This window comes from Scomber scombrus, chromosome 4 (assembly GCF_963691925.1).
Source record: "Scomber scombrus chromosome 4, fScoSco1.1, whole genome shotgun sequence".
In the NCBI taxonomy this organism is placed as follows: Eukaryota; Metazoa; Chordata; class Actinopteri; order Scombriformes; family Scombridae; genus Scomber; species Scomber scombrus.
The window spans coordinates 29120236-29145124 of NC_084973.1; the positions used below are offsets into that span (position 1 = coordinate 29120236).

Below are 24889 nucleotides of genomic sequence, written 5' to 3' on the forward strand. Positions count from 1 at the left end.
TTTTAGATAATAGCTCTTGTAGGCTGTGGGGGGGGGGGGGGGTAAGACAAGATTAACCATTGTGGGACCACATGGCTCGTTGGAAAAAGGGTGGAAATGTTTGCTTTTACAACTTCAGTGATAGTTATATAAACCTTAAGGTTACACAGCATCCAATGAATTCAATGTAAAAGTAGCTGCTCCTCCTTAAATGACATAATCCAAAACAGATTAAGAAAATAGTGATTCAGCAATTATTTTCCTAAAATAACCAATTTTTTAAATGGACAATAAAACTATAATAATGAAAATAATTTGCAGGCCAACACATTTAAACCCTCACATACTGTTCATATTTTGACTTTATTTTGATTTTGCCAGTTGATTAATCCTTTATGAAGAGTATATTCTATTTATTCATGGTAAAAATAAGGAAAAAAAGTTTTATGGTCCAGGGGAACATTTTATAGAATATAAAGGAAAAAAAACTTTTTGCAGGCAAGGCATAGAATAAAACAACATGTTTGCATTTTTTTCATATACAAAAATGTGTATCAGCTGCACAAAAATACAAAGTAAAATGCATTTTATTTCCATTTTTTGCATACTGTGGGTCACATTAGGAAAAGTATGGCTAAAAGAAATGTGTATAGGATGTTTTTAAATTTTTCTCAAATGTAAAAATGTCAAATTTACCCTGAACAGTATGTAAGGGTTAAAACACCAAACTACACTACAGTGCTGCTGCTGCTGCTGCTGCTCTCCTCGGTGCCCACCAGAGGGCGATAATAAGACTTCAGCTTCTTTTACTGCGCATGCGTCGTCTCGTGAAAAAAAAAAACAAAGTACGTCACTTCCTGAGCCGACAGTAGCAGCAACAGCATCGTCAGAGCAGACAGGTGATCAGAAAACCGAAACTACTGCAAAAAAACCAGTGACTACTTTTAATGGGATGGCTTGAACCAGTCAGTGACAGTCACATTAAGAGGTGAGCACATTTCTAAACCTTTAAATGTTGAGCTAAAGGCATAAAATAAAGTCAGAGTTAGCATTCATTCATTAATCTGCTGTCATCTGTTGGATAACTTGTTGTAAAACCACGTTAGCACGACGTGGTAAATGTCTGCGACGTGTTTTATATGCAAAATAAAGCAAAATTAACTACGTGGCCTGAACTATAGAGAGATGTGAAAGTTATAGCTGCAAACAGGTTGTTAAATCAACATCTAGATTTAAAGATTTTAATAAGAAAGTTATCTAAGTGTGTCTGTTTCTAGCTGCACATTAGCTCAATAAAAAGCAGCATATGATGTTTTATATACAAATTAAAGGAAAAGTTAATAGTTTTTTAAGTGTGTCTTTAAATAACAGTCAATAATATCCTTTCATAACTTCATTTATTGTGTAAATGACGGTTGACAAAATCTACAAGCCTTTAAAAGTTCACCTGAAGCTAATATTAAGCTTCAGTTTTGTACCAAATGGGTCAAATCAAGTAGATATGTTTCAACGTTACAGTCTTTTTAATGCCAAAGTCCCTCTTTTTGTTACTATACTTCCACCACAGCTCAACAGGGAAACACTAAGAGGGAATTTGATGCTAAAAAAGACTGTAAACGTGGCAGATATCCACTTAATATGACACTTGTGAAAAAGATATATATGTAATGGAGGCATTATATTTAATAGTCTAAGAATAAACTTAATTTTTTATAAAATGACATCAGTGCAATGAAACAGTAAAGTATTGGCACATATGGGATGGAATAAACACTGACACTGATATATCTGTGACAGGCCAGTATCAGTCCATTATTATTATTATTATTATAATTATTATATATGAATTATTATAAGGGAGTAAAGCAACTTCCTACTATGACAAAAGCAGCCACCAGTTAGTCGGGCAGGCTTTGAGATGATGATGATGATGGATAGATTTGATTTTATTAAAGACGCTAGCAAAGCAACACAGTATGTTAAATAAGCACCACGGGAATGTCAGATGTGTCAGACCGCTGTGTTTAAATATATATGTTAAACATTTTACAGTTACGGCTTAAAATGATGACATGAAATAAACATATATGCTGATCTCTGCTTTTCAAATCACCTTCCAGTAATCTACCCAGATGTGACTGTTGTTGACAGTGTGACCTCACAGTGATTTGGTCTATTTTTAATGTTTTTTAAAAATGTATTTGTCAGAAATAACTTGAGACGGAGACGCCATGGCCTGTGCTCGAGTGCCACTGGATGAGCAGCAGGTGACTGAGCCTGGTCCGCTGGGGAAAGACCGCACACTGCCTGCACTGGTGAGTCTCTCCTCCTCCTCTTCTTCATCATCATCGTATATCCTGAGTTACAACCAATTTATTAAAATCCAAACTCCTTTTTTTCTACACACTAGCACCCAGAGAGGAAGGAGGAGCGATACTTTGTGCCTTATAAACCTCTACCAGAAGACAGCTCTGCCGCTAAGGCGGAGGAGTTTTTGGAAAACACCAGATTCATCACGGAGGATCTGGAGTGGCTGCTCGCTCTGCCTCACGATAAGTTTTGGTGTCAGGTGAGGCGGGGGACGGATGCTAAGCTGATTTTATATTCCTCTCTCTTTTCATTCAGCTGTGAGTCTGTTTCTTAAAGTCTTCTCCTCCTCTTTTTCCCACCAGGTGGTTTTTGACGAGTCCCTGCAAAGGTGTTTGGACTCGTACCTGCATCATGCTCCTCGTGGCCTCGACATCGGCGCTCTGCCCTCGTCTCCGGCCGTGGCTGAGATGCAGCGCTCCGTTCACAGGATGGTGTTTCTGACCTTCCTCAGGATGGCCACGCATAAAGAATCAAAGGTAGGATGAGGACGAGATCGAGTCCAGTGAAGCTCCAAATATCTTCTTAGAGGATTCTTTCTTTGGCTTTTGATTGATAATGGTTTATAGTCTTTTTATTCTATTGTATTGTATTTGTTTTGATGTTTTAAAAACATACTCTACTTTATTTTATTATTATTATTATTATTATTATTATTATTATTATTATTGTTATTATTATTATTATTCTCTGTAGGAGCCATGAATGAATTAGCAGGTGTTTGGCTATTAGTAATAAGGTGAAGGGATATTGTAAATTTTTGGTGTTGTTTTTTTTTGTTATGATATAATTTATTATGTGGTCATGTTGAGTACTTGGATAACGGGTCACATGCATATGGGCAGGGATATTAGTTATATAGTGACCTCTTCATTTTCTCATTGTCAGAGAGAGAGAGACGGTGAGCTGGGTTGCCGTATTTTTTGTTGACCGCTATTTTTCTTTGATCACTGTGATTACTTTGATTATGAGTTTGTGCACTTTATCACAAGTTGATCATCTTTTTTTTGTTAATAAAAAGTTAAACTTATTTTAGAAATCTCAATGACTTCTTTCGTTAAGCGCGTCAGACAATCAGGAACAACTTCAGTCTCTCAGCGACTCCTTTGTTCTTGGAAGTCGTCATTATTATTATTATTATTATTATTATACCTTTTAACTTCTTATCGATTTTATTCATCCTTTGCTTTTGTCTTTTAATCTCTTTTTTTTAACCTAGTTTTAGTCTAACTTTTATTAAACACTAACCCTTTACTAAGTTTAAATAAACCTTTTCTCTTATTTTTATTCATACATTTATTTATTATTATTATTTATTTTATTTAAATGTATCTTCCTTATTTTCTCTTGTCTTTTAATTTGCTGTGAAGCACTTTGAACTACTCTAGCCTGTATGAAAGGTGCTATATAAATGAAGTTTGATTGATTGATTGATTGATATTGATGATCACCTGTTGCGCTGTGTGTCTCTCTTCCTGCAGGAGAACTTCATCACCCCGGTTGTGTTTGGAGAAATTATCTACGACAACTTTCTTTTCGACATTCCCAAAATTTTGGATCTTTGTATGTTATTTGGAAAAGGCAACAGCCAGCTGCTGCATAAGATGATAGGTGAGCTGTTTCTTTAAATCTCATCAATTATTCTTGTCTTTGTATTTTACTGGGATGTGAAATGTTTCCGTTAGGACTAAAAAATTAAGTGAAAACTTTACTGTTAACTTTATTTTATTTCCATCCTTTTTCTAGAGAACATCTTTACGCAGCAGCCGTCCTACTATAACGACTTGGATGAGACGGTACCCACTGTGTTAGAGGTGGGATCAGAGTCTTAAAATACGTCATCATTATCAAAATAGATCCCCAATAATGTTCTTTATCTTAATAAATCTACTCATTGTTGCAGTTTAGTTTCCTGAAGTTGAATTCAAAATATTCTGGACACAAAAATAATCAATAAAATTAAATGTAGTGAAAATATCTAATGAATATGTCTTGTCTTCCTCCTTTCTCTCTCTCTATCCTCCGTCTCCTCCTCCAGGTGTTCGACACCATCCTGGGCAGGTGCGGTCTCCAGTGTGAAGGAGCCGTTGCCATGGAGCCGATGAAGCTTAACGCACACAAACAGCCAACTGCCATGACCATGAGCCAGCAGGTCGGACACATAAACACATTAATCACCATCAGACATTCGCTACATGTGATATTAATAAGTACTGTAGTACTAAATGTGATTCCAATAAGTCATAAAATATGAATATAAAACAGCACTATATTTAATTTGTTGTTAAGGCTTTGAAACATTTTATTTGTGAAAATAAAGTGGATTTTAATCAATTATGATTACATTTGGATTAGTGCTGCAATTATCAATCAATTAGTAGAGCAAAAGATTTTTTCTAATAAGCAAATAATCGTTTCAATCATTTTTTTTTTTGCAAAATTGCCAAATCTGTTGATTCTTTAAAGCGTTTTTTATGTCATTCATAATAATAAACAGAATATTTTGGAGGTTTTGGACTGTTGATTAGGTTAAATAAGATATTTGAAGGTGTCACCATGAGTTTTTAGAAATTATAACATGCAATTAAAGTGATTAATCAAAAAAATAATCAGCAAATTAATGGGTTATCAAAATAATTGCTAGCTTCAGCCCTAATTTGGTTTCATAGTAGACAAAAATGTGCCTTGAGATAACTTTAATTGTGATTTAGTGCTGTATCAATAAAGACTGATTGATTTATTGATTAAAAAACATGTAATTTTCAGCTTAAATTGACTATTCAGCTTCCACAGAGTGTGATATGTCAGCTTTGCGTCATTTATAACATATGTTTGTGTTGTTTTTGTTGTTGTAGGAACTTGTAGATATTATTTTGTACCTGTGTGACTCGACCACCACCATTCATGCCTTCCTGGACATCTTCCCTGCCGCCTGCTCCAGCTTCCACTCCCACAGCTTCCTCGACAGGTACGGAGACACAGACACAGATAACCTGACTCCTGTCTAACATCACATCACAGCTCTCATCCAGCGTTTCCTTCACATATTTTTAATTTCTCTCCCTCTGCCGGCAGATTGACCTCGTTTTATGAGACCGCTGTGCCTGATCTTGAGAAGGTCTTGAGGAAGAGAAACTTTGATGATAAAGGGTGAGTTTCTGTCTCAGGGATTTAACTACAGAAAAAAGAGGATGAAGCCCCAATTAGCTGCTTGAATGTATGAATAATGTCTTTATAACTATCTTCCCAAACTCTCCTTTTTTAGTCTTCATGATGACGTGTGGAAGCGGTTATCTCACTCCTGTCGGAAGATGGTGGAGACGGCTCACCTGGTGCTGCATCACATCTGCCTGCAGCCCATCCTGGAGGGGTGAGACGTCCAAACGCTCGTTATAAAGCATTCTGACACACACATATACAGATACATATATATACAATAATGCTGCTGCTGTTTGTCACCTTGCAGCGGAGAAAACATGCAATCGTTTGCAGAGGAGCTCCTTCAACATTTCACGTCTTTTTTACCAGAGAAGAGGTAAGAGAACAGGTTTAAAAATGGAAAGGTAAATTATAATAACATCAAATATTCTCCAGTTTGGGTCTTTAAGGTGAATTTTACTAATTGGGGATTTATGGTTAGATTGTTTTGTATTTACATTTTTTTCCACTTGGATGAAAATTTGGAAACATGATCAAGTTAATTGCTTGTGTGTCTTTTTAATTGTGTTAATTGGCAGGTTTGACTGTTGTGAATGAATGTTTAATTTTTAGCACTTTCTCAGTCAGAAAACACTGATAAAAGTAATATAAAATGATACAAAAGTTTAGTTTTCTGTTTGACACACTGTAATTTTCTTTCTTTACGGTTCTTGTCATTTGTAGTCAGATTGGTTTATTTTTAGATTTTTTTTCACTTGGAGGAAATTTAGAAACAAGCTGAAATTAACAGCTGATGTGTCTGTTTTAAATGTGTTAATTTGGTTTCAGCAGGTCGCCAAACTTGCTGCATTGCACACACATATTCATTTAACACATTTAGATTTATAAATGTTTTATTTTTAGCATTTTTGCAGTCAGAAAACACTGATGGAAGTAAAATAAAATGATAGAAAGTGAAGTTTTCTTTTTGATACTTTGTAATTTGTGCATTTTTTGTTTTTTTAGGTTCTTGTCAGACTATGACGAGCAGTTCCCCATCGCAGACGACATCAGCCTCCTACAGCAGGCGTTCCCCGTCATGTATCCTTAACATTAAGCTTAAATTATCTACATCTATTCACTAATGTAAAGTGATATTTCAGTGTATAGCATATTCCTGAAAAATCAACATAAATGTAGATTTGTGGTTCTGTTTTAGACCTTTAAATTCCAACTTTACTTCAGTATGTATAGACTATAATTTGACCTCCAGTCTGAACAGCATCATAAATAATATCAATTAAATATATATTATAAACGAGCAAGAATAAAACAGCCATTTGTGGAGGAGAGAGGTTCAAAGTAGAAGAGATGTTTTGAAACCAGACGTCAAACAAGTTTCTTTTAAGTGTAAAGTATAAAACTTGCAAAGAGGACATGAGGATGATATGATTTATTGTAGTCATAAAGCTCTGAGACAATCAATCAAACTTTATTTATAATAGCAGCTTTCATACAGGCTAGTGTCGTTCAAATTGGGTTAGGGTTAGTCCAAAGGGACGTTACGTACAAATGAGGTACAATCCAAGTCAGACTTTAGTTTAGTTTATTTTGCACAAGTTAAAATTTACACAAAAAATTACAGATAATATACAGAAAAATGAAGAGTAGAGTAGATATTTAGTCCACTGTTCCACCTGACAAACATGTGCCAAAGGGTTTGCAGGTGCATGAAGTAACATAAGTAATGCCAAGCAGAGACCTTTTTCTTAATTTTATTATTTAATGAGAGCTACAGTCTGAAAGTTAGGTGAATTTTTAAGTCGGTTCCTTCCTTAACCGTCTGATTCCTCCAGCGATGAGACCAGGACGTCCTACCTGCTGGAGGGGGTCCAGAGCGCCTGGGACAGCGTGGGCCGACGGAAACCTCAGAGCCACAATCAGCTGAGGGCGTCCTCGGCGTTTGATGGAGCGGTGGCGGGCGCTTCCTCTTCAGCCGGTTTTCATGAGGTCAGAGAACCAGCAGAAGGAGGGGAGAGCCTGAGGGGAGCAGAGGCCATGCTGGATGTCCCCCGAAAAGGAAATAATGTGAGTTTATTTAACATATATTACTGGTTATTTGACTTGTTTTTTATTTTGTGGGTGGGAAGATCTAGTTTTTAATGCATTGGATGTAAATATTTTAATAAATAATATCTTACATAGCCAAAAAATGGAATAGGTATATATGGGGAAATTGTACTGGATTGCAAAGTAGCTATAAAACCTCGGATTAAATCTAATAAACATGCAGAACGCGTATAAATAAGAAAATAAGGTTTGTTGTGTGTGTGTGTTTTTTTAGGGAGCGGTGTGTGATGTGAGCGAGGCGGAGCTGGAGTCCCTGCTGACGTGTATCAGAGACCTGCTGCCTGATCTAGGCGAAGGCTTCCTGATGGCCTGTCTGCAGGAGTACAACTACAACTCAGAGCTGGTCATCAACAACATCCTGGAGGACCGTCTGGCCCCAAACCTGGACAAACTGGACCGAGCCATGCCGAGGTAACGCCACACACTGATAATATGTTCTGGGATGTTTAAATAGAAAGCTTGTGGACATTACTGCTCTGTTGTTTAGCTGTGTTTGACCTCTCTGCTCCTCTGTTGTCTCAGGCCAGTGAAGGAGGAGCTTCCAGACCTTCTGGGCACCAGATCCAACGTGTTTGACGACGACGAGTTCGACATCTTCCGCAGGGATCAGGTGGACATGTCTCGTATCTGGAAGGGCAGGAGGTAAAAGCACATCATAGACACCCACTGATTTAGTTTAAAAAGAACATTTAAAAAGATCTGATTTAAACTAATTTTTTTGTGACAAAAATGAGATTTTACCCGATTTATGTGCTTCAAAAATCCTGCTTAAAATTCTCCATTAAAGCCAAGTCAGCCATGCTCCCAATATAAACTCATATTTACCAGATAGACTCCTTTTTATATTCTTACAGTTGCACAAACTTAATGATTTAAAGAGCTAGCTTTGAATGTGCTTCAAAAATCCTGTTTAGGCTCATCCATTAAAGCCAAGTCAGCCATGCTCCCAATATAAACTCATATTTAACAGATAGACTCTTTTTTATATTCTTACAGTTGCAGAAACTTAATGATTTAAAGAGCTAGCTTTGAATGTGCTTCAAAAATCCTGTTTAGGCTCATCCATTAAAGCCAAGTGAGAATTTGCTGCCTCTCTCTGCCATGCTACCAATTAAAAACTATATAATAACAATTTCCAACTCAGATTTATCATATTTCTTTGATTCCAGATTCTTAAATGTGAATATTTTTCTGGTTTTGCTTGTTTTCTATGAGAATAAACAGAATATTTTGGGGTTGGTGGGCTTCTTAGGCTTTGCAAAACAGTAGTTGACTTTTTTTTTACCATTTTCTAACATTTAATGGACAAATGAGTTTGACGTTGTTCTGGCAATTTTATATTAAGGAGCACAAACTCATTCGTTGTCTTTCTGATAGTTTATTCAGTCGTCTGCAGACGGACTCCTTGCTGTCTCAAGCGTTGAGATGGCACAAGTGAGCCCAGAGCAAAGGAAATTGTCAGATTATATACAATACATTATCTCGTGAAAGGATGACCTTGTTCTACCATCAGAACAATGTAAGCACAATAGTCACGTCATAATGTGTGTACAATCAGGACAATGGTTAATCAGTAAATTATAACATACATGATGTTCACTCAATGTTCAATAGTGTTCACTCAATCAGCATTTTATGTAACATAAGTGGTGTCATGATCAGCAGATTATGACACACACATACACCTAATCATATGACATAGTTGCTCATTTGTATCAGAGAAGATGAATAATAAGAATTCCCATTACAACGTCTTTCGAAGATATCAGGTGGACATGTGTCACATCTGGAAGGACATCGGAGAAGCTCACTGATCAGAGTTTAAAAAGATCTGGAGTCCTTATTTATATTCTTACAGTTGCACAAACTTACTAATAATTTAAAGAAACTGATTTTCTGGTGACAAAAACGAGGTTTACGTGAGTTATACACATAAAAATCTTGTTTAAACTGCTCCATTGAAGCAAAAAATTGCTCCAAAAACTCAAATCTCTCTCTCAAATTTAAATCTAACTAACAATTTTCACCTCATATTTTAATATTTTATCAGATGACACAGTGTCAGGTGAAGTGTAATCCTTGTTTTTTCTCTCGCTCCTGCAGGAAAGGTGAGAACGCTCGAGAGATGCTGGATGACAAGCAGCACATAGCGGAGCAGAAAGCTCGTTACCAGTCCTACGAGACGGTGGTGGACGTGGTCGAAGTCGAGCCCGGCGAAAGCGCGGCCAGCTACGGCCTGGAAGACTACGACGACGAGTACGATGACACCTACGACATGAACCAGGTGGGAGCCAACGACCTGGACGGAGACAGTCTGCTCAACAGAAGGTAAATCAGTCATTCAGTGAAGTTACGTTAAATTTAGTCTTTTTTAATAAGTTGGTCTTGTGGAGGCGTTTAATATTCAGTGTACTTCTTTCATTTTCACCTCCTGTGTGTGTTTTCCTGCAGGCCTTTTACAGTCCCTCAGGTTTTAAGAAAAGTAAACAAACACGAGGAAGTGGAGGAAGGTGAAGACGAGGACGAAGAAGAAGAAAGTATACCGGTACTGAAATCTCTTTTTATTCCAAAACATCAAATTCAACCATTTCAGATATTTTTTACTGCCTATTAACTTGAAGTTTATACCAGTCTGATAACTTCTTTTCTTCTTCTTTCTGTATTTCAGAACAATGTAAACCGGGACCAGTTTGTGCAGGACCCGGCTCTGCTGAGGGAGAGGGCTGAAGCCAGAAGAGCTGCCATGCAGCAAAGAAAAGGGTAAAGATGCTCCTCACTCTGCAGTTTCTCTTCTGATCATTATTTATCAAATCATGAAAGCAAAAAAAGATTCAGAGTTTCTGTCTGATTCTAAAAGTTGAATTTAAGACTTTTTAAAGACCTTTTTTAATAGTGTGTAGTGCAGTTTAACATGTTTCATAATCATACCGGCTAAAATATGAAAACCAGTAGAGATGATAAGGTCTAGTTTTTTATTTTTCAGTATTTACCAGCAGTTTATAACTATAATTCCTAATGATATAGCTATAGAAATTAATACATCCTATAAGCAGATAATCAGTAGAAAATGGATAGATGGATTAACCAATGAAAGAAAAGGGTAAAGATCCTCCTCACACTGCAGATGCTGCTTCTCAAAATTATTTATCAAACCATAAAAGCAGAATGAAAACAGAAAAGTAGATTTTTCTTTTTCTTTTTTAAGTAATTTTCTCATTCAGAGTTTCTGTCTTATTCTCAAAGTTGAATTCAAGACCTTTTTAAGACCTTTTTTGATAGTGTGTAGTGCAGGTTATCACCTGTTTCACAATCTTACCGGCACATTCACATTATTTTCAGTACTTTCCAGCAATATATAATTATAATTCCTAATGATATAGTTACTTAAATTAATGCATCCTGGAAGCAGATAGCTAGCAGAAGATGGATAGATTTATTAATCAGTGAAAAATTATTATTATCAAGTTTTTGCCCATAACGAGCCACTGAGCCTCTTACCTGCTGTAGCTAACAGTGACAGTGTTTTCTGCAGGTCTGATGGTTCGGACTGAATCCCCTCAAACATAATCGAGTGTCGAAACAATCCCACTTTTACTTTATAGCCTTTTTTTTTTTTAAATAGTAATTGATGTTTTTGTCATTCAGAAAAATATATGACTTAAGAATCTTTAGTTAAATTTTCCTTCAACTTTGTCTGAAATGAAAGCAGTGGGAGAAGTTTGCCCAGTGGCTCAATCCACACCTCTGTTGACCCTCCTCCATCCTTCATCTTTCTCTTCCAGCTTCCGGCCGGAGCGAACCAGCAACGTGGCCGGCCGGCCCAAAGGCCAGGGTCAGACTACGGAGACGTTCCTGGACCGACGCAAGAAAGAGGCCAACAAGAGCCGCGGTGCAAACCACAACCGCCGCAACATGGCCGACCGCAAGAGGAACAAAGGCATGATCCCCTCCTGACCTGGGTGACGGACCCCCACCCACCCCACCCGCTGCTGCTTCAACCTGACGGGCCGGTACGAGGGAGAGAGGGGAGAGAAGTGAAGTCATTGTTGTAGCTTGAAAAGGAAAAAGCCGACGCAGGTTTTGGTGACGAGATGCGTTCTAGTTTTACGGACTATCTTTAGAAAAAGCAACATTACTGCTTTTCTCTTTTTCTTTTTTTGGTGGTGAGAAGTTGCCAAGTTGCAGCTTTACGGACAATTTAAGACACTTGAAACATCTGCTTTTAATGTTTGAGTCTGAAGGATTTTCAGTTCTTTAACTCAAATCATTTTCTTTTTATAGTTTATTGGGAAAAAAACAACAACAACCAAAGTTAAGAGTGTGAAGCAGAGACTGAGGACAAAGAATTATAACACGTTTTTCTTTTCTTTTGCCAAGTAACAAATCAGTTTATTATTATTCTTATTATTATTAAGATCCAGAGTGATTTCATAAGTTTCTTTGACATCATCATCATCATCATCATCAGATAAAACAACATAGGAATAAGAGGAAGAAAATATCCACGTGTGGTTTTTTTGTTGTTTTTTTTTGGAGAACTGGTTCCTTCATGTAGCTGGAAGAACAATTTACCGACCTGGTGATCAAGTCTGGACGTCAGCGGGGTTAAAAAGCCGCTCGCACGTTAACGTTTGAGTGCATGCACGTGACGTCATCCACACACACACACGTTCACGCCACTGTCGTCCAGTGTTCGCAAAAAATATACCAACAACAATAAAAATTAAAAAAACACAAAAGTCGTCTAGCAAAAGAAATCCGCTCTGTGACCATCCCATCTCATTACGAAGCTTTTGTGTTTTTTTTTGGAAGCACGTACAGCAGCAGGACTCTCCTACATGTCGCCATGCACACACTGTTTTCTATGGAGGAGACGGATCTATCGGAGCATTTTGTAACAAACAAAACAAAAACAAAGAAGCACATGTAATACCTTTTTTTTTTTTTTGGAGTTGACATTGAAAAAAAAAGAATAGAAACCAACATAAAATAAATACATTAATACTTTGTTTTTGACATCCTTCGAGTTTGAGTCGTCACTGATAAAAAAAACACTTTTATAAAACGTTATTTTATTTCCTTTTGTGGTTGAATGTGTTCGAGCTGCATCGTCAGAATAGACTGAATCATTATTTTCTGAATTAGAACATTTGACGAAAAAAGGGCTGTAAAGTTGACCCAGTCTGGATTGATTGTTTTATAAAGTATAAATTATCACCCAATTCTGTGTTTAGACCTTTTTAGCCAGCTTAATTTCAACCTATCATCACAGGTTTTACACATATTCTTTGGAAATTATGGTCATTTAAACCTTAATAGCTTATTTTTAAGCAGGCCCAGTTCATTATAGGTTTGGTTCTGCACAAATATAATAAGAAAAATATAGAAAATGTGCAGCCTTATCTTCTCCTTTAACTTCTTCTATCTTTCCAAATGTGACGAATTTTCTATATTTTTTCTTACTGCAATAAAATCTCATGTGCAGAGCCAAACCAGCGATGAACTGATCTACTTAGAAGTGCCGTAGATCTCCGTTGGTGTCCAAAAAAACTATTAAAAACCCAATAATGAGCCCCACTGCTGCACTGGGCGACATTATCACCATGAAAATATTAGTAATGGTAAATATGATCGTTGTTATTAGTCTTTGGAGCCATTTCTAAACCAACTAAATGTGTTAATCTCTTAATAATGAAGGATTATGTCACTCAGTGCAGCGGTGTGGCTCATTAATGTGTTTTTAATAGTTTTTTAAACAACAACAGAGGTCTACTGTAATATCCTTAAGCAGGATTTGCTCATTGTTATATTGGTTCTGCACATACAGTATAAATAAGAAAAATATATATAACATTTGCAGCTTTATCCTTTAACTTCTTCCTTCTTTTTAAATGTGAGCATTGACCTTTTTAACTTTACCAGCCTACATGTGTGTAACATTTATATAACAGTGCAAACTAAATGAGCTCCTGTAACAGACAAACCTCTGATGCTAAAGTATCATTCAACAAGTCTGGATGTGAATGTGTGTATGACAGCGTATTAGGGTCATATATGTAAAGAAAAATACCGACCTGGAGGAGAAAAATGTTGAGAAAAAAACTCAGAATTTCTGAGATTAAAGTCCTACATTTACGAGAGAAAAACTTGGATATTCTCAGACATAAAGTCACAAATTTGCAAGAAAAAACTCGAAAAAAAGGTGTTTTATTCTGCCGAGAAGTCACATATACTCACTTTGCAACACTAGCAAGACGTTGCTTATCCTGCTTTATGCCTGCCGTGGAAGAGCTGATCTAATTGTACTTTTCAGTTGGTTTTAGCAATAAGGAGATACTTGTTATCTTAGCCCAGAATCACCATAATATCCTAATTATCCAGATTTCAAGAAGACATTGTGTTTCTCATAAATATGCACGTTTATTTCTCGTAAATTTACAACTTTAATCTCAGAAATTCTCAAAATATTATCTTCCCTCCTCCAGGACAGTATTGTTTTTTTAAAAACATATATATGGACCTAATACACCGCCGTATTGTGTGTGTGTGTGTGTGTGTGTGTGTGTGTGTGTGTGAGTGTTATTTTGGGGGGGTTTCCATCACTCTGCAGTGAAGTCACAATAAGGCATGTTTGAAACGAGTGCAAACACCGACTCTGGACTACGACTAACGAAAACGTTACCTCTACGGCTAACATTTAAAAATTGCATTTAGTTTCAATACTAGATGAAATCAGTCACGTTTTAAAGTCTTCAGTCAACTCTGTAAGTTGGTTATTGGCATCATGTTGGACCTAGAAATAAACCTGAACACACTGACACCGGAGAGTCGATCAATACGTCCGTTACGCAGCGGAAACTGAGCAGAATGTGTCTGAAGCTGTAACACAAACACTGCTGTAAGATCACACACACACACACACACACACACACACACACACACACACACATACACATACGAATATTTCCACGATTGTACAGTAACATGATCCCAGGAAGAAGTTCTGTTCTCACACACACACAACAGTACTGCTAAAGTAGTTCATAGTATTGTTTTATACTACCGCTTTAATGTCAGTGAGACCTCCGTCTGCGTCCAACCCCAAAGGTCAGAGGTCACAATCCCCGACTGGCTCTTAAAGAAAAAGTCCCAAGTCGGCCCCTCGGTCAGTCAGCTGCTGTGAGAAGTTTTTTTAATTTTTTGCTCCCATAATCCATCGCTGGAGTGAGGAGACGACGAGGTCAGAGAAAAAAGGAGAAAAAAAAAACAAGAAGAAAAAAACGGCGACTGGAGTGTCACAGAAGACGAGACGTGATTCCCAGAGGTGAGGCGGCCGTTAACTGTCTTTACAGACGCTGCCTGAGGAAGGGCGGAAGAAAAAAAGAGAGACTTTAATCCAGAGGTAAAATAATCAATGATTAGTTAGATATTAGTTCTTTCAAACAAGCAAACATTATCTGAAATCATCTAAAAATTATAGAAAACTTGCTGGATTTTTTAAGTCTACTACTGAATAATAAAATACTAAATATTTTGTTTGTTTTTTTACTATTTAACAAAAGAAGGTGTTTAAATGTGTCAAAATGTGTTTTTATTTACTTATTTTATGACATTTTATTGACCAAAAGATTACTCAAGAAAAAAAATTGAATGATACATTTATAAAATATATGGACTAGGTTAAAATATTTAGATTTTTACCTGGTCAAAGGATAAAAGGAAAAGAAATAAGTTGTTTACTACACAAGTACAAACTTTACAGTTAACGTATGATGTACATTTTCACGCTCTCTCCTCTCAGGAAGCTTCAGTCTTTAAAAAACTGAACATTTAAAATAAAACCAGTGAAAAGTGTCTTTAAATCCTCAAACTGACCCTATATTTGAGCAGCAAACTCTGTTCTTTTTGGTTTCCTTTGATGGCCGATCTCAACATTTTAAATAACTCATGACTTGTTAAATAAAATCATTTTGGTTTCAGTCTTGATGGGAGTTCATAATAAAAAATTAAACACATTAAGAAGACGTCAGTGAGGATCCTCCTTAAAGGTTTGTTTTTACATTTACATTCATGGAAATGGAAAAACAAGTTGCTGCTAAAACTGTACTGTAAGCACTGTAGGTTCCCGTATTTAGCATTTCATAAATATTTAACACTGTACATTTTTTTAAAGCAGATATAAGTGTTTATTCATGTATTTTGTCAACAACGATAACTCCTGCTTAGAGCAGCCATAACTGGAGGTGTATAAACAGATAATAACAAAAAAAACTGTATATTAAAAAAAAAACACTTATGTGTCATTTATCTTTTATATACTGTGATAAATACAGAGTTTCTGACACAGTATCAGTCAGACAGTTGTAGATAGTTGTGTAAGTGGTGTGTGAACTCACTGAGGATGCTGCGTTTGCAGAGCGGACAGGTGTGGTGCAGCAGCAGCCAGGGATCCACACAGTCTCTGTGGTATTCATGGAGGCACGGCAGCACCCGCAGACACTGAGGAGAAAAAACATCCAACATTTAACTCACTGATGAATAAATTGTCTCACATGCATCTGAGGCAGAGCTGCAAACCATTAGTCAATTAATCAATTAGCTGATTGACAAAAAAAATTATTCTTCAAGTACTTTGATCATTGTTTTTGTCATTTTTAATTCAACACTTTAAGGTTGCATCTTCTTAAATGTGAGAATTTGAAGCTTTTATGTCTCAAACATGATAGTAAATTAAATATCTTTCGATTTTTGATGGTTGATCAGATAAAACAAGACATGGTTCTAAGAAATATAACAATTTATTATAATTTTAGAGACAAAATGATTAATTGAGAAAATAAATGGCCGATTAATCAGTTATATTTAAAAAAAAATCATTGCAGCACTAATCTGTACTTCATGAGTCAGTATATTTTAAAGAGTCTTCACTGCTACTCCAGTTCAGTCTGATGTGAACTGGGCAGTGAGAGCAGTAATGATGATGGGAGTACTGGGAGTACTGGGAGTACTGGGAGTACTGGCAGACCTGGTTGTTGTTGAACGGCTCCAGACAGACGGCGCAGTTGTCGGTCTCTACCGGCTGAGACGGATCACACCACGGTTTGGGCTGACGGTACGTTTTGGTCTTCAGAGACGACATCGTCTTCAGGACGTCCTGTTTAGGAAACAACTGAAGGACACGACGACACAGACAGCAGAACATCACGTGTGTAAAAATAAAGAAGAATTTAAAGAAAATCGCTGGTGAGTTTTATTGTTTTTGGGGTAAAATAGAAAATCCAGCTGCTGAGAGGATGTAATAAAAAAAATACACTAATAAATGTATCCTTTTTTGTTTGTTGTTGTTTTTCTTCAGTTTTTCAGAGTATGTGTTTATGGCTGCTAATATAATATATATATATCTATCTCTGTGTTTTAGCAGATTCCCTGCAAAGCTTTATATATGAATAATTCCTAAGGGGACATTTAGACTTTTTGTGTGTTTGTGTGTCTGTTTGCATATATATGTAGGAAAAGAAAGAAAAGTGTGTTTTTTTCACTCTCTGAATCTCAGTGTGTTGTTTTTTTGGCTGTTTTTTGTCACTTTGTAACTACAATACAAGATAGAAACATTACATACTGCACATTCAATCTGGTTTGCAACATTATTTTTGAGTTTCATGAAGCTACTGTTAAGTTTTAATCACTTAAGAATCCCCTGAACTTTGCTTTCAAACATCCACAACTTATTTGCTGACTCTGCACAACAATATGTCTCACAGCTACAGAGAGCAAAAAAAATCAGTTCCACTTGACTTTTTAGCATCTTGACTTTGAATAAATAAAGTTTGACTGAAGTCTGTCTGCATAACATGAGTCAGTCCTGATATAAAGAGAACATAAAGACACTGAGATGTACAGTTCATAAACTCAAAAACTAATTACTTCTGGAAAATGTATGAATTTATTAATAATGTACAAAAAACAGCAGAAAAATTTTGTGCAAACCAATAAAAACCTCAATGATAAAACAGCAGTAAGTGTTACTATCAATTCTATTTAAAGGAGCGGGAACTAGACAGTAGCACATCTGTATATCTTTATACTTTATATCTGATAAGAAGAAACCGCAGCTCAGAAATGCAAAACACCATATAAGCGCTTACCGAAACAACACAACGAACAACAATTGTACCTCTAAGTCGTCGTGCAGCTGGTGGTCCTGGTACTGCCAGCGGGCCTGAACGATGACCCCGGTGCTGAGGATCAGAGCCACGAGGAGGACCGTGTCCCACAGCTGCTGGAGGTACTTCTACAGACGCACACAGAGAGAGAGGAGCGCCGTTTAACATCTGCTGACTTTACATTTCCTAAAAAAACACAATCTGTTTGTCAGGGAATTATTTCTAGTAGGAGACAGGAAAGAGAAAATGCTGAAAGAAAAGCTGCTGATTTTGTAAAAGTGTTCGTCTAAAGGGTCGTAAAAACATGAAATCAAATTAAACTGTATTTCTGCTGCAGATGTTTTTTATAACCTGATTATAACCTGGATTTTTATATTATTGTCTTATTAATACAATTTTGACCATGCAAAGATCTGACTTGGTTCGAAACATTGTGTATTTTAATTAAAACTGTGGCTTTGCTGTAAGTGTGTTTTGTACTTTTTATTAAAAAAATAAATAACAATATGGATAAATTGCTAATTTCTTTTAAAAAATTAAAAAAAAAACATCCTAACTGCACTTATTTTAAAATGTTTTATGTCACTTGATTTTTATATATTCTATTTATTCTATGTTTTAGCTACTTTTACTATGCACTATTTTAAAATTATCACTCTTATTACTCCTCGTGTATTACATTCATGTTTTTTTAAACATTTCTTTATGCTCCTTTTAGGCCATTTTAATGTGAAGTACTTGGTGTATGTAATATATTTGTATTAAGCACTTTAAGCTGCATTTCTTGTATCAAAAGGTGCTGTACAAATACATTTATTATAATTATTGAATATAATTAATGCTTTTTCTTAAAGCTGCAGCAATTAAAGTTAATAGATTTCTATTTATTTAGCAGGAATTTAAAAAAATGTGGCACCAAAGACGGGACAAAAGGATAATTTCTGATAAATATAGAATCTGAGTATCTTCTCATCTTTACATTTTTTAAGTAAAATGTCTGTAAATCCATGTATATAACGAGGAGAGGATAATAAAGTAGTAGTAGTAATTCATTTTGTTTATGTTGTCCTCGCTTTACACTTGTTCTGTCTTATTATCAGCTTGTCAATCAACTTGTAAAGCACTTTGAACTACATTAATCTGTATGAAAGCTGCTAAATAAATAAAGTTTGATTGATCTGACTCTTTGTGTTGGACTTAAACTCTTCCTGGACTCGCCTACAGCAGCTTTAAAGGGCAACATGCTCCAGACTCTGATGATGTGACCCCCACCTGGACCTGAGAGTTGGTTTCTCCCGTGCAGATGACTCCCTGCCACTCTCCGTAGCGTCCTCCTCTCGACCGGCCGCAGCTGGACCACAGCGTGAGCGTGGCTCCCTGCCCGAACACACAGTAGCATGTGCTCACTGTCAGCTCAGCCTGTCATCTGTGCACTCACCACTGGAGGGTGCTAACAACTGAGAAACGCACTGTCAGCTGATTCATTGATTGAGAGGCTCACCAGATTGTCCTGTAGGATGGTCTTATATGTGATTTTCGCTGTCGCCTGAAGACCCCTGTAGAGAGAGAGAACTGTCATTTACTGCCAATAAAAACCCTCCATACTTATATTTAAATACACCAGAAACAGATTACTGCGAATAACATAGTTAACGTATAAAAATTAAAGTTTATTTCTTAACCCTTACATACTGTTGACCCATTTTTACATTTGAGAGCCGTGAAAATACCCTGTAATTTTTCCAATACGACCCCAAAGATACAAAAATTGAGATAAAAAGCATCATTTTTTTAATGCTTGTGCAGCAGATTCACATATTTGTATATGCAAATCTGACCTGTGTTTCAAAATTCACAAATCACCATTCTTCATATTCTGCAAAATGTTCTGGACCATATATAGTGATTGTGAATGTCTTTTTTCCCCCATAGATAAATATAATACCCTTTGATTTATCTCTGACAGCTTCATAAAGGATCAATCAAACATCTATTAATGACTGATGAATGTGAACTGGTGTAGAGACTAATAATGAGTCAGAATATGAACAGTATGTGAAGGACAGCTGCATCCATGTTGTCAGTATTAGAGTCTGACTGATACAGGATTTTTTGGGGCCAATGCTGATACCGATATTAAGGAGTAAAAAAATTAAGATAGCAATATATCAACTGATAATTTTATATATAAAGAATATAAGCATACATATTTTGCAATGATTCCTTAAAAACACTTGACTTGTGACAAAGATACGTAATAAACGCTGTGATATTTTACCATCTGATAATAAACTTTATTGTATAAAATGACGTCAGTGCACTGAAACAGTAAACTCCAATTGACATTTAATCATTATAAATAACTACAACTAACTAAATGAATTATAACCAATTAAATACCAAAAAAACACCTAGAACAAAAGAACCTGTATGTATATATTAAACTTGAATTAAGAAAAAGGATCAAATATATATTAAATGCTGGGTTAGGGTTAGGTCAGGCTCTAGTCAGTATCTGTGATAATATGTCGTTTTGTACCTGAGCAGAGCTCCGATTAGCTTGGTGACGTTTTCCGACGTCTGGATCACGATGATGGGCTTCGACAGCACCTGAGACAGATCCATCTACACACAGACACACACAAACACACACACAGAGACACACATAGAGAGACAGACAGACACACAGACAGACAGACAGACACACAGACAGACAGACAGAGACACGCAGATGTTTTACCTGGACTAAAGTGTCTCTAGAACATAAGCTGAGACAATCTCATAAAAGTGATCCGTGGGCGTCTGCGGATCAGCAGGCAGAGCTGGTTATCCTCTAATTATAAGGTTTGTGGTTCGATGGGTCCTGTCTGCATGTTGAGACGTTCCCCGAGCCAGATGCTGAACCTCAAACGGCTCCAGATGGTTGCGTGGTAGCTTACTCAAAAAGCGTTAATGAGCAGCAGGAATACTTTGAAGCACTTTGGATAAAAACGCTACATAAATGCAGCTATTTATCCATCAATTCTACAGCTGTACTAATGATTACTCTGTCAATGATCTTCCATTCATCAATAAAATGTCAGAAAATTGTTTGAAAGAAACTAACTCTTTACTATTTCCCAGAGTCAATGAAGTCTTTGTTTTGTTGTTTGATGTTCACGCTTACTATTTTTTAGCAAAGAAATGCATCAAATCATCACATTTTAGAGGTTTAAAAAGCAATATTTTGTTTAAAAAATTATTAAAACATAAATTGATTATCAAAAAAGTTGCAGATTAATTTTCTATTGATTAATTGTTGCAGCTCTAATAGATTCTAAACAAACTAAAATAACCATAAATTTCCTATAATGACATGAATGAATGAAAATTGCCTCTTGATGGAGCATAATTCATCCTGCAACATCACCCAGAGCTACTCACAAGCTTATGGATTATTATAATATGGATCATGTTAAATAAGCACATTGATTTCTGGGCTTGTGTTTTTACCTCACTGACTGAGTTTTGGTTGAGAGCCAGAATGATCAGCGCCGACGCTCCGAGGACCAACGCTCGCTTCATCTTGAGGAGAAATGAAAAAGGACATTATGTTTCAGGTTTAAACAGTAAAATCAGCTGCTTATTAAAATATATATCAAACATTTTAATATTGTCAACAAGGTACATGCTACACATACTATTCCTCACTGATAGTAAAGTTTAACAGAAGATCTTTTCTTATCGCAGCACTGTGTCCGATATTTTATATTAAAGTAAGCATGAAAACAGTTTAGTTTGAAATCTCAGATAAACTAAAAAGTTGATAGAAAAAAACATGCATAGATTTGTTTTACACATGCAAAAGTTTTTATAATATAAATTTAAACCAGATTAATCTGTGTAGAAACATCTACATGATGCATTTACTCTGCAATAATATATATTCATAGTTTTATCCACTTTTTAGATTATTAATGATTAATATCATATAATGAGAAGTGGACAGGGTTTTGATGTTATGATGTGACAAACAGCTGCCAGCATGCAGTGACCACTATACAGACTTACTTTATTGACCATTGCATCAGTGAAGGACTCCTGGTTTCCAGTGGAAGCTTTGCTGTCGTCCATCTCCACCGGCACCACCCCGATCCACGGCTCCTGCTCTTTGGTGTCGTCCTCCACTTTACCTCCGCTCACCTGCAGCTTGTCATCACGAACCTGAGGACAGAAAAAAACTGCTTAACATTTGTATCACAGAGTGGAAAACATTTGAATATGAAAATCGCTTTCAAAATAACGAGACTGTACGGTGAATAGCTGTGAACTACTTATACTATATGATACTTATTATACTACCATTATACTACTTATACAGTAAAAGTACTGCAATATTTTGAGTGATGTAGTATGCAGTATTACAGTAAAAGTACTGCAGTATTATGAGTGATGTAGTATGCAGTATTACAGTAAAAGTACTGCAGTATTATGAGTGATGTAGTATGCAGTATTACAGTAAAAGTACTGCAGTATTATGAGTGATGTAGTATGCAGTATTACAGTAAAAGTACTGCAGTATTATAAGCGATGTAGTATGCAGTATTACAGTAAAAGTACTGCAGTATTATGAGTGATGTAGTATGCAGTATTACAGTAAAGTACTGCAGTATTATGAGTGATGTAGTATGCAGTATTACAGTAAAGTACTGCAGTATTATGAGTGATGTAGTATGCAGTATTACAGTAAAAGTACTGCAGTATTATGAGTGATGTAGTATGCAGCATTACAGTAAAAGTACTGCAGTATTATGAGTGATGTAGTATGCAGTATTACAGTAAAAGTACTGCAGTATTATGAGTGATGTAGTATGTAGTATTACAGTAAAAGTACTGCAGTATTATGAGTGATGTAGTATGCAGTATTACAGTAAAAGTACTGCAGTATTATGAGTGATGTAGTATGCAGTATTACAGTAAAGTACTGCAGTATTATGAGTGATGTAGTATGCAGTATTACAGTAAAAGTAGTGGTTTGGTCCCTCTGACTGATATATTATTATATATGACATCATTAGATTATTAATAGTGAAGCATCAGTGTTAGAGCAACAAAAGACAATTTAACAATGTGTTGTCATTTAAAAGCTTGTTATATTATCCATTGTGTCAAATCTTCATCTGAAAAGTAACTAAAGCTGTCAAATAAATGTAGTGGAATAGAAAGTATAATATTTCCCGCTGAAATGTAGCTGAGTGGAAGTAAAAAGCTGCACCACATGGAAATACTCAAGTAAAGTACAAGTACTTCAGAACTGGGACATGACCTAAATGCACTCAGTAAATTTCCACCACTGAAAGTTTATGAACACTTTCACTATCGATCTTAATCTCAACAAAGGTTATATGTTGTTAAATAATTAGTGTTGCTCATACTGGGGCAAAACAAGCAGTTAGAGATTTGTTATTACAGTAACATCTTCTCCATTTAGATTTAAATTGATCGAGTATTTATTTAAAAATGTGTGGGATTTTATTTAGGATAGGCATATATAAGCATTACGCTTCTGTCTATACTTTTTCAGTCATTAACATCATACATTAATTACTTTATGATTTTATTTAGAATTTATATACTTATTGTATACTGTGGGTTTGTTGTGTTGTGATGACTGAATAAAACACACTACTACTAATTTGTTATAAACCACAGCCTATTTGTTTTGTTTTGTTATTTTAACATGTTCGAAATAAACTATATATACTAAATATAATCATAAATCTAGCCCAGGTGCTTTCTCTTCCTATATCTGCTCAATTTACTAGGGTGGATTAGTGTAATGTGGGACCACGAGACTCCAGTGCATTTATCACTTTTTCTATTCAGTTATTTTAAAGCTAACTACTACAAACTGTGTAAGTTATACTGTGTAACATTATACATGTGAACATACAGGGAGAAAGTTCAGAATCTGAAAGTTTTGGCAGATAAGGCTGCTTTGTATAAATCAAAGTATTTCTAAGCCTAAAAAACAGTGCAATTTTCCTTTTGAGTACAATATCTAAAAAGTATCTAATATTAAATTTGTCTTGGAAAAAGGGCAATGCTACATATAATTCAAAAAATAATATAAATACTAATAATAGTAATAATAATATAATAATTATATATATATAATCATCATAAATCTAGCCCAGGTATTCCTTTCTGTTTCGATATCTGCTCAATTTTCTATTTCTGTTTGTTGTGATAACTGCATAATACACACACTACTACTACTATTTTGTTATAAACCACAGCCTATTTGTTTTCTTTTGTTATTTTAACATGTTCGAAATAAACTCAAGTATTTAAAAATAATCATAAATCTAGCCCAGGTGTTCTTTTCTCTTCTTATATATGTTTAATTTACTATTTCTATCCCAGTGTAATAATTACTGCCACCCACCAGCACCAGCTCTCCCTGCAGCTCCTCTCCCTCCTCGTCCCGGTGCTCGGAGCTCCAGCTGCCCGGGCTGGACTCCACCACTTCCCCCTGCAGCAGAGCGCTGACACCGGGCCGCTGCTCCACGAACACCTCCACCAGAGCGACCTGCTCCGCCGCCTCCACCGCCGGCTGCAGCCCCGGACACAGCAGCAGGAGGAGAGGCAGGATTAACCGGAGACAACAAGCTACAGCCATGGTCCGATGAAACAACAACACGGAGAAAAAATACAGCTGAAAACTGTCTAAAATACTCAAACCTAATCAGCTGTCATCCGTCATTTCTGGAGAGGTGTTCGCATTTTGTTTTTGTTCGCCTCCGAAGAATGTAAACAAGCAAAGGGCAGCTTCCGGTGCCAACCGGAAACAGATGGAGAATTACTCTCTTGTCCGCATCGCTACAACAAAGATAGAGATTTAACATTGTATGTAATACAAGTTTAAATGTCATAATTGGGGCTTTTTAGCAAATTAGAAACTATTCGGAGACATATATGTTTAGATTAAAGTGTAGTTTTTGTGATATTTACGTTAACCGCTTGTATAAAACCAAAGTTAGCCCCAACACCCCGAAGAATGTAAATAAGCGAAGGGCAGCCTCCGGTGCCGACCGGAAACAGGTGGAGGATTACTATCTTAGTTGCATCGC

The 24889-nt window shown here is 36.1% G+C and overlaps 2 protein-coding genes across 2 annotated transcripts; one reads left to right on the top strand and one right to left on the bottom strand.

Annotated features, from left to right (window-relative positions):
• Window positions 1-856: 856 nt before the first annotated feature.
• ascc2 (activating signal cointegrator 1 complex subunit 2) lies at window positions 857-12608 on the top strand. The gene is made up of 19 exons (XM_062417450.1): window positions 857-967; window positions 2188-2294; window positions 2390-2548; window positions 2652-2825; window positions 3828-3957; window positions 4093-4160; window positions 4385-4498; window positions 5202-5314; window positions 5422-5496; window positions 5612-5716; window positions 5813-5881; window positions 6511-6585; window positions 7341-7572; window positions 7829-8025; window positions 8137-8256; window positions 9718-9942; window positions 10066-10159; window positions 10283-10374; window positions 11397-12608. Exons 2-19 carry the CDS (start codon window positions 2211-2213, stop codon window positions 11566-11568), a joined length of 2298 nt encoding a protein of 765 aa, XP_062273434.1. The 5' UTR covers window positions 857-967; window positions 2188-2210; the 3' UTR covers window positions 11569-12608.
• A 131-nt stretch (window positions 12609-12739) lies between these two features.
• On the bottom strand, window positions 12740-24540 carry rnf215 (ring finger protein 215). The gene is made up of 10 exons (XM_062417456.1): window positions 24205-24540; window positions 21828-21980; window positions 21270-21341; window positions 20317-20402; window positions 19279-19333; window positions 19050-19154; window positions 17789-17905; window positions 16640-16783; window positions 16011-16113; window positions 12740-14973 (listed from the first exon to the last, which is right to left on the bottom strand). The coding sequence occupies exons 1-10, from the start codon at window positions 24436-24438 to the stop codon at window positions 14951-14953; spliced, it is 1092 nt and encodes a 363-aa protein (XP_062273440.1). The 5' UTR covers window positions 24439-24540; the 3' UTR covers window positions 12740-14950.
• Window positions 24541-24889: the final 349 nt, after the last annotated feature.

Coding starts and splice junctions, on each gene's coding strand:
- ascc2 (XM_062417450.1), top strand. CDS start 2,211: ATGGCCTGTGCTCGAGTGCCACTGGATGAGCAGCAGGTGACTGAGCCT. Junction 2,295..2,389: donor ACCGCACACTGCCTGCACTG/GTGAGTCTCTCC, acceptor TCTACACACTAG/CACCCAGAGAGGAAGGAGGA. Junction 4,499..5,201: donor CCATGACCATGAGCCAGCAG/GTCGGACACATA, acceptor TTGTTGTTGTAG/GAACTTGTAGATATTATTTT.
- rnf215 (XM_062417456.1), bottom strand. CDS start 24,438: ATGGCTGTAGCTTGTTGTCTCCGGTTAATCCTGCCTCTCCTCCTGCTG. Junction 19,155..19,278: donor CCATCCTACAGGACAATCTG/GTGAGCCTCTCA, acceptor GTGTTCGGGCAG/GGAGCCACGCTCACGCTGTG. Junction 14,974..16,010: donor CTGCAAACGCAGCATCCTCA/GTGAGTTCACAC, acceptor GCCCTTCCTCAG/GCAGCGTCTGTAAAGACAGT.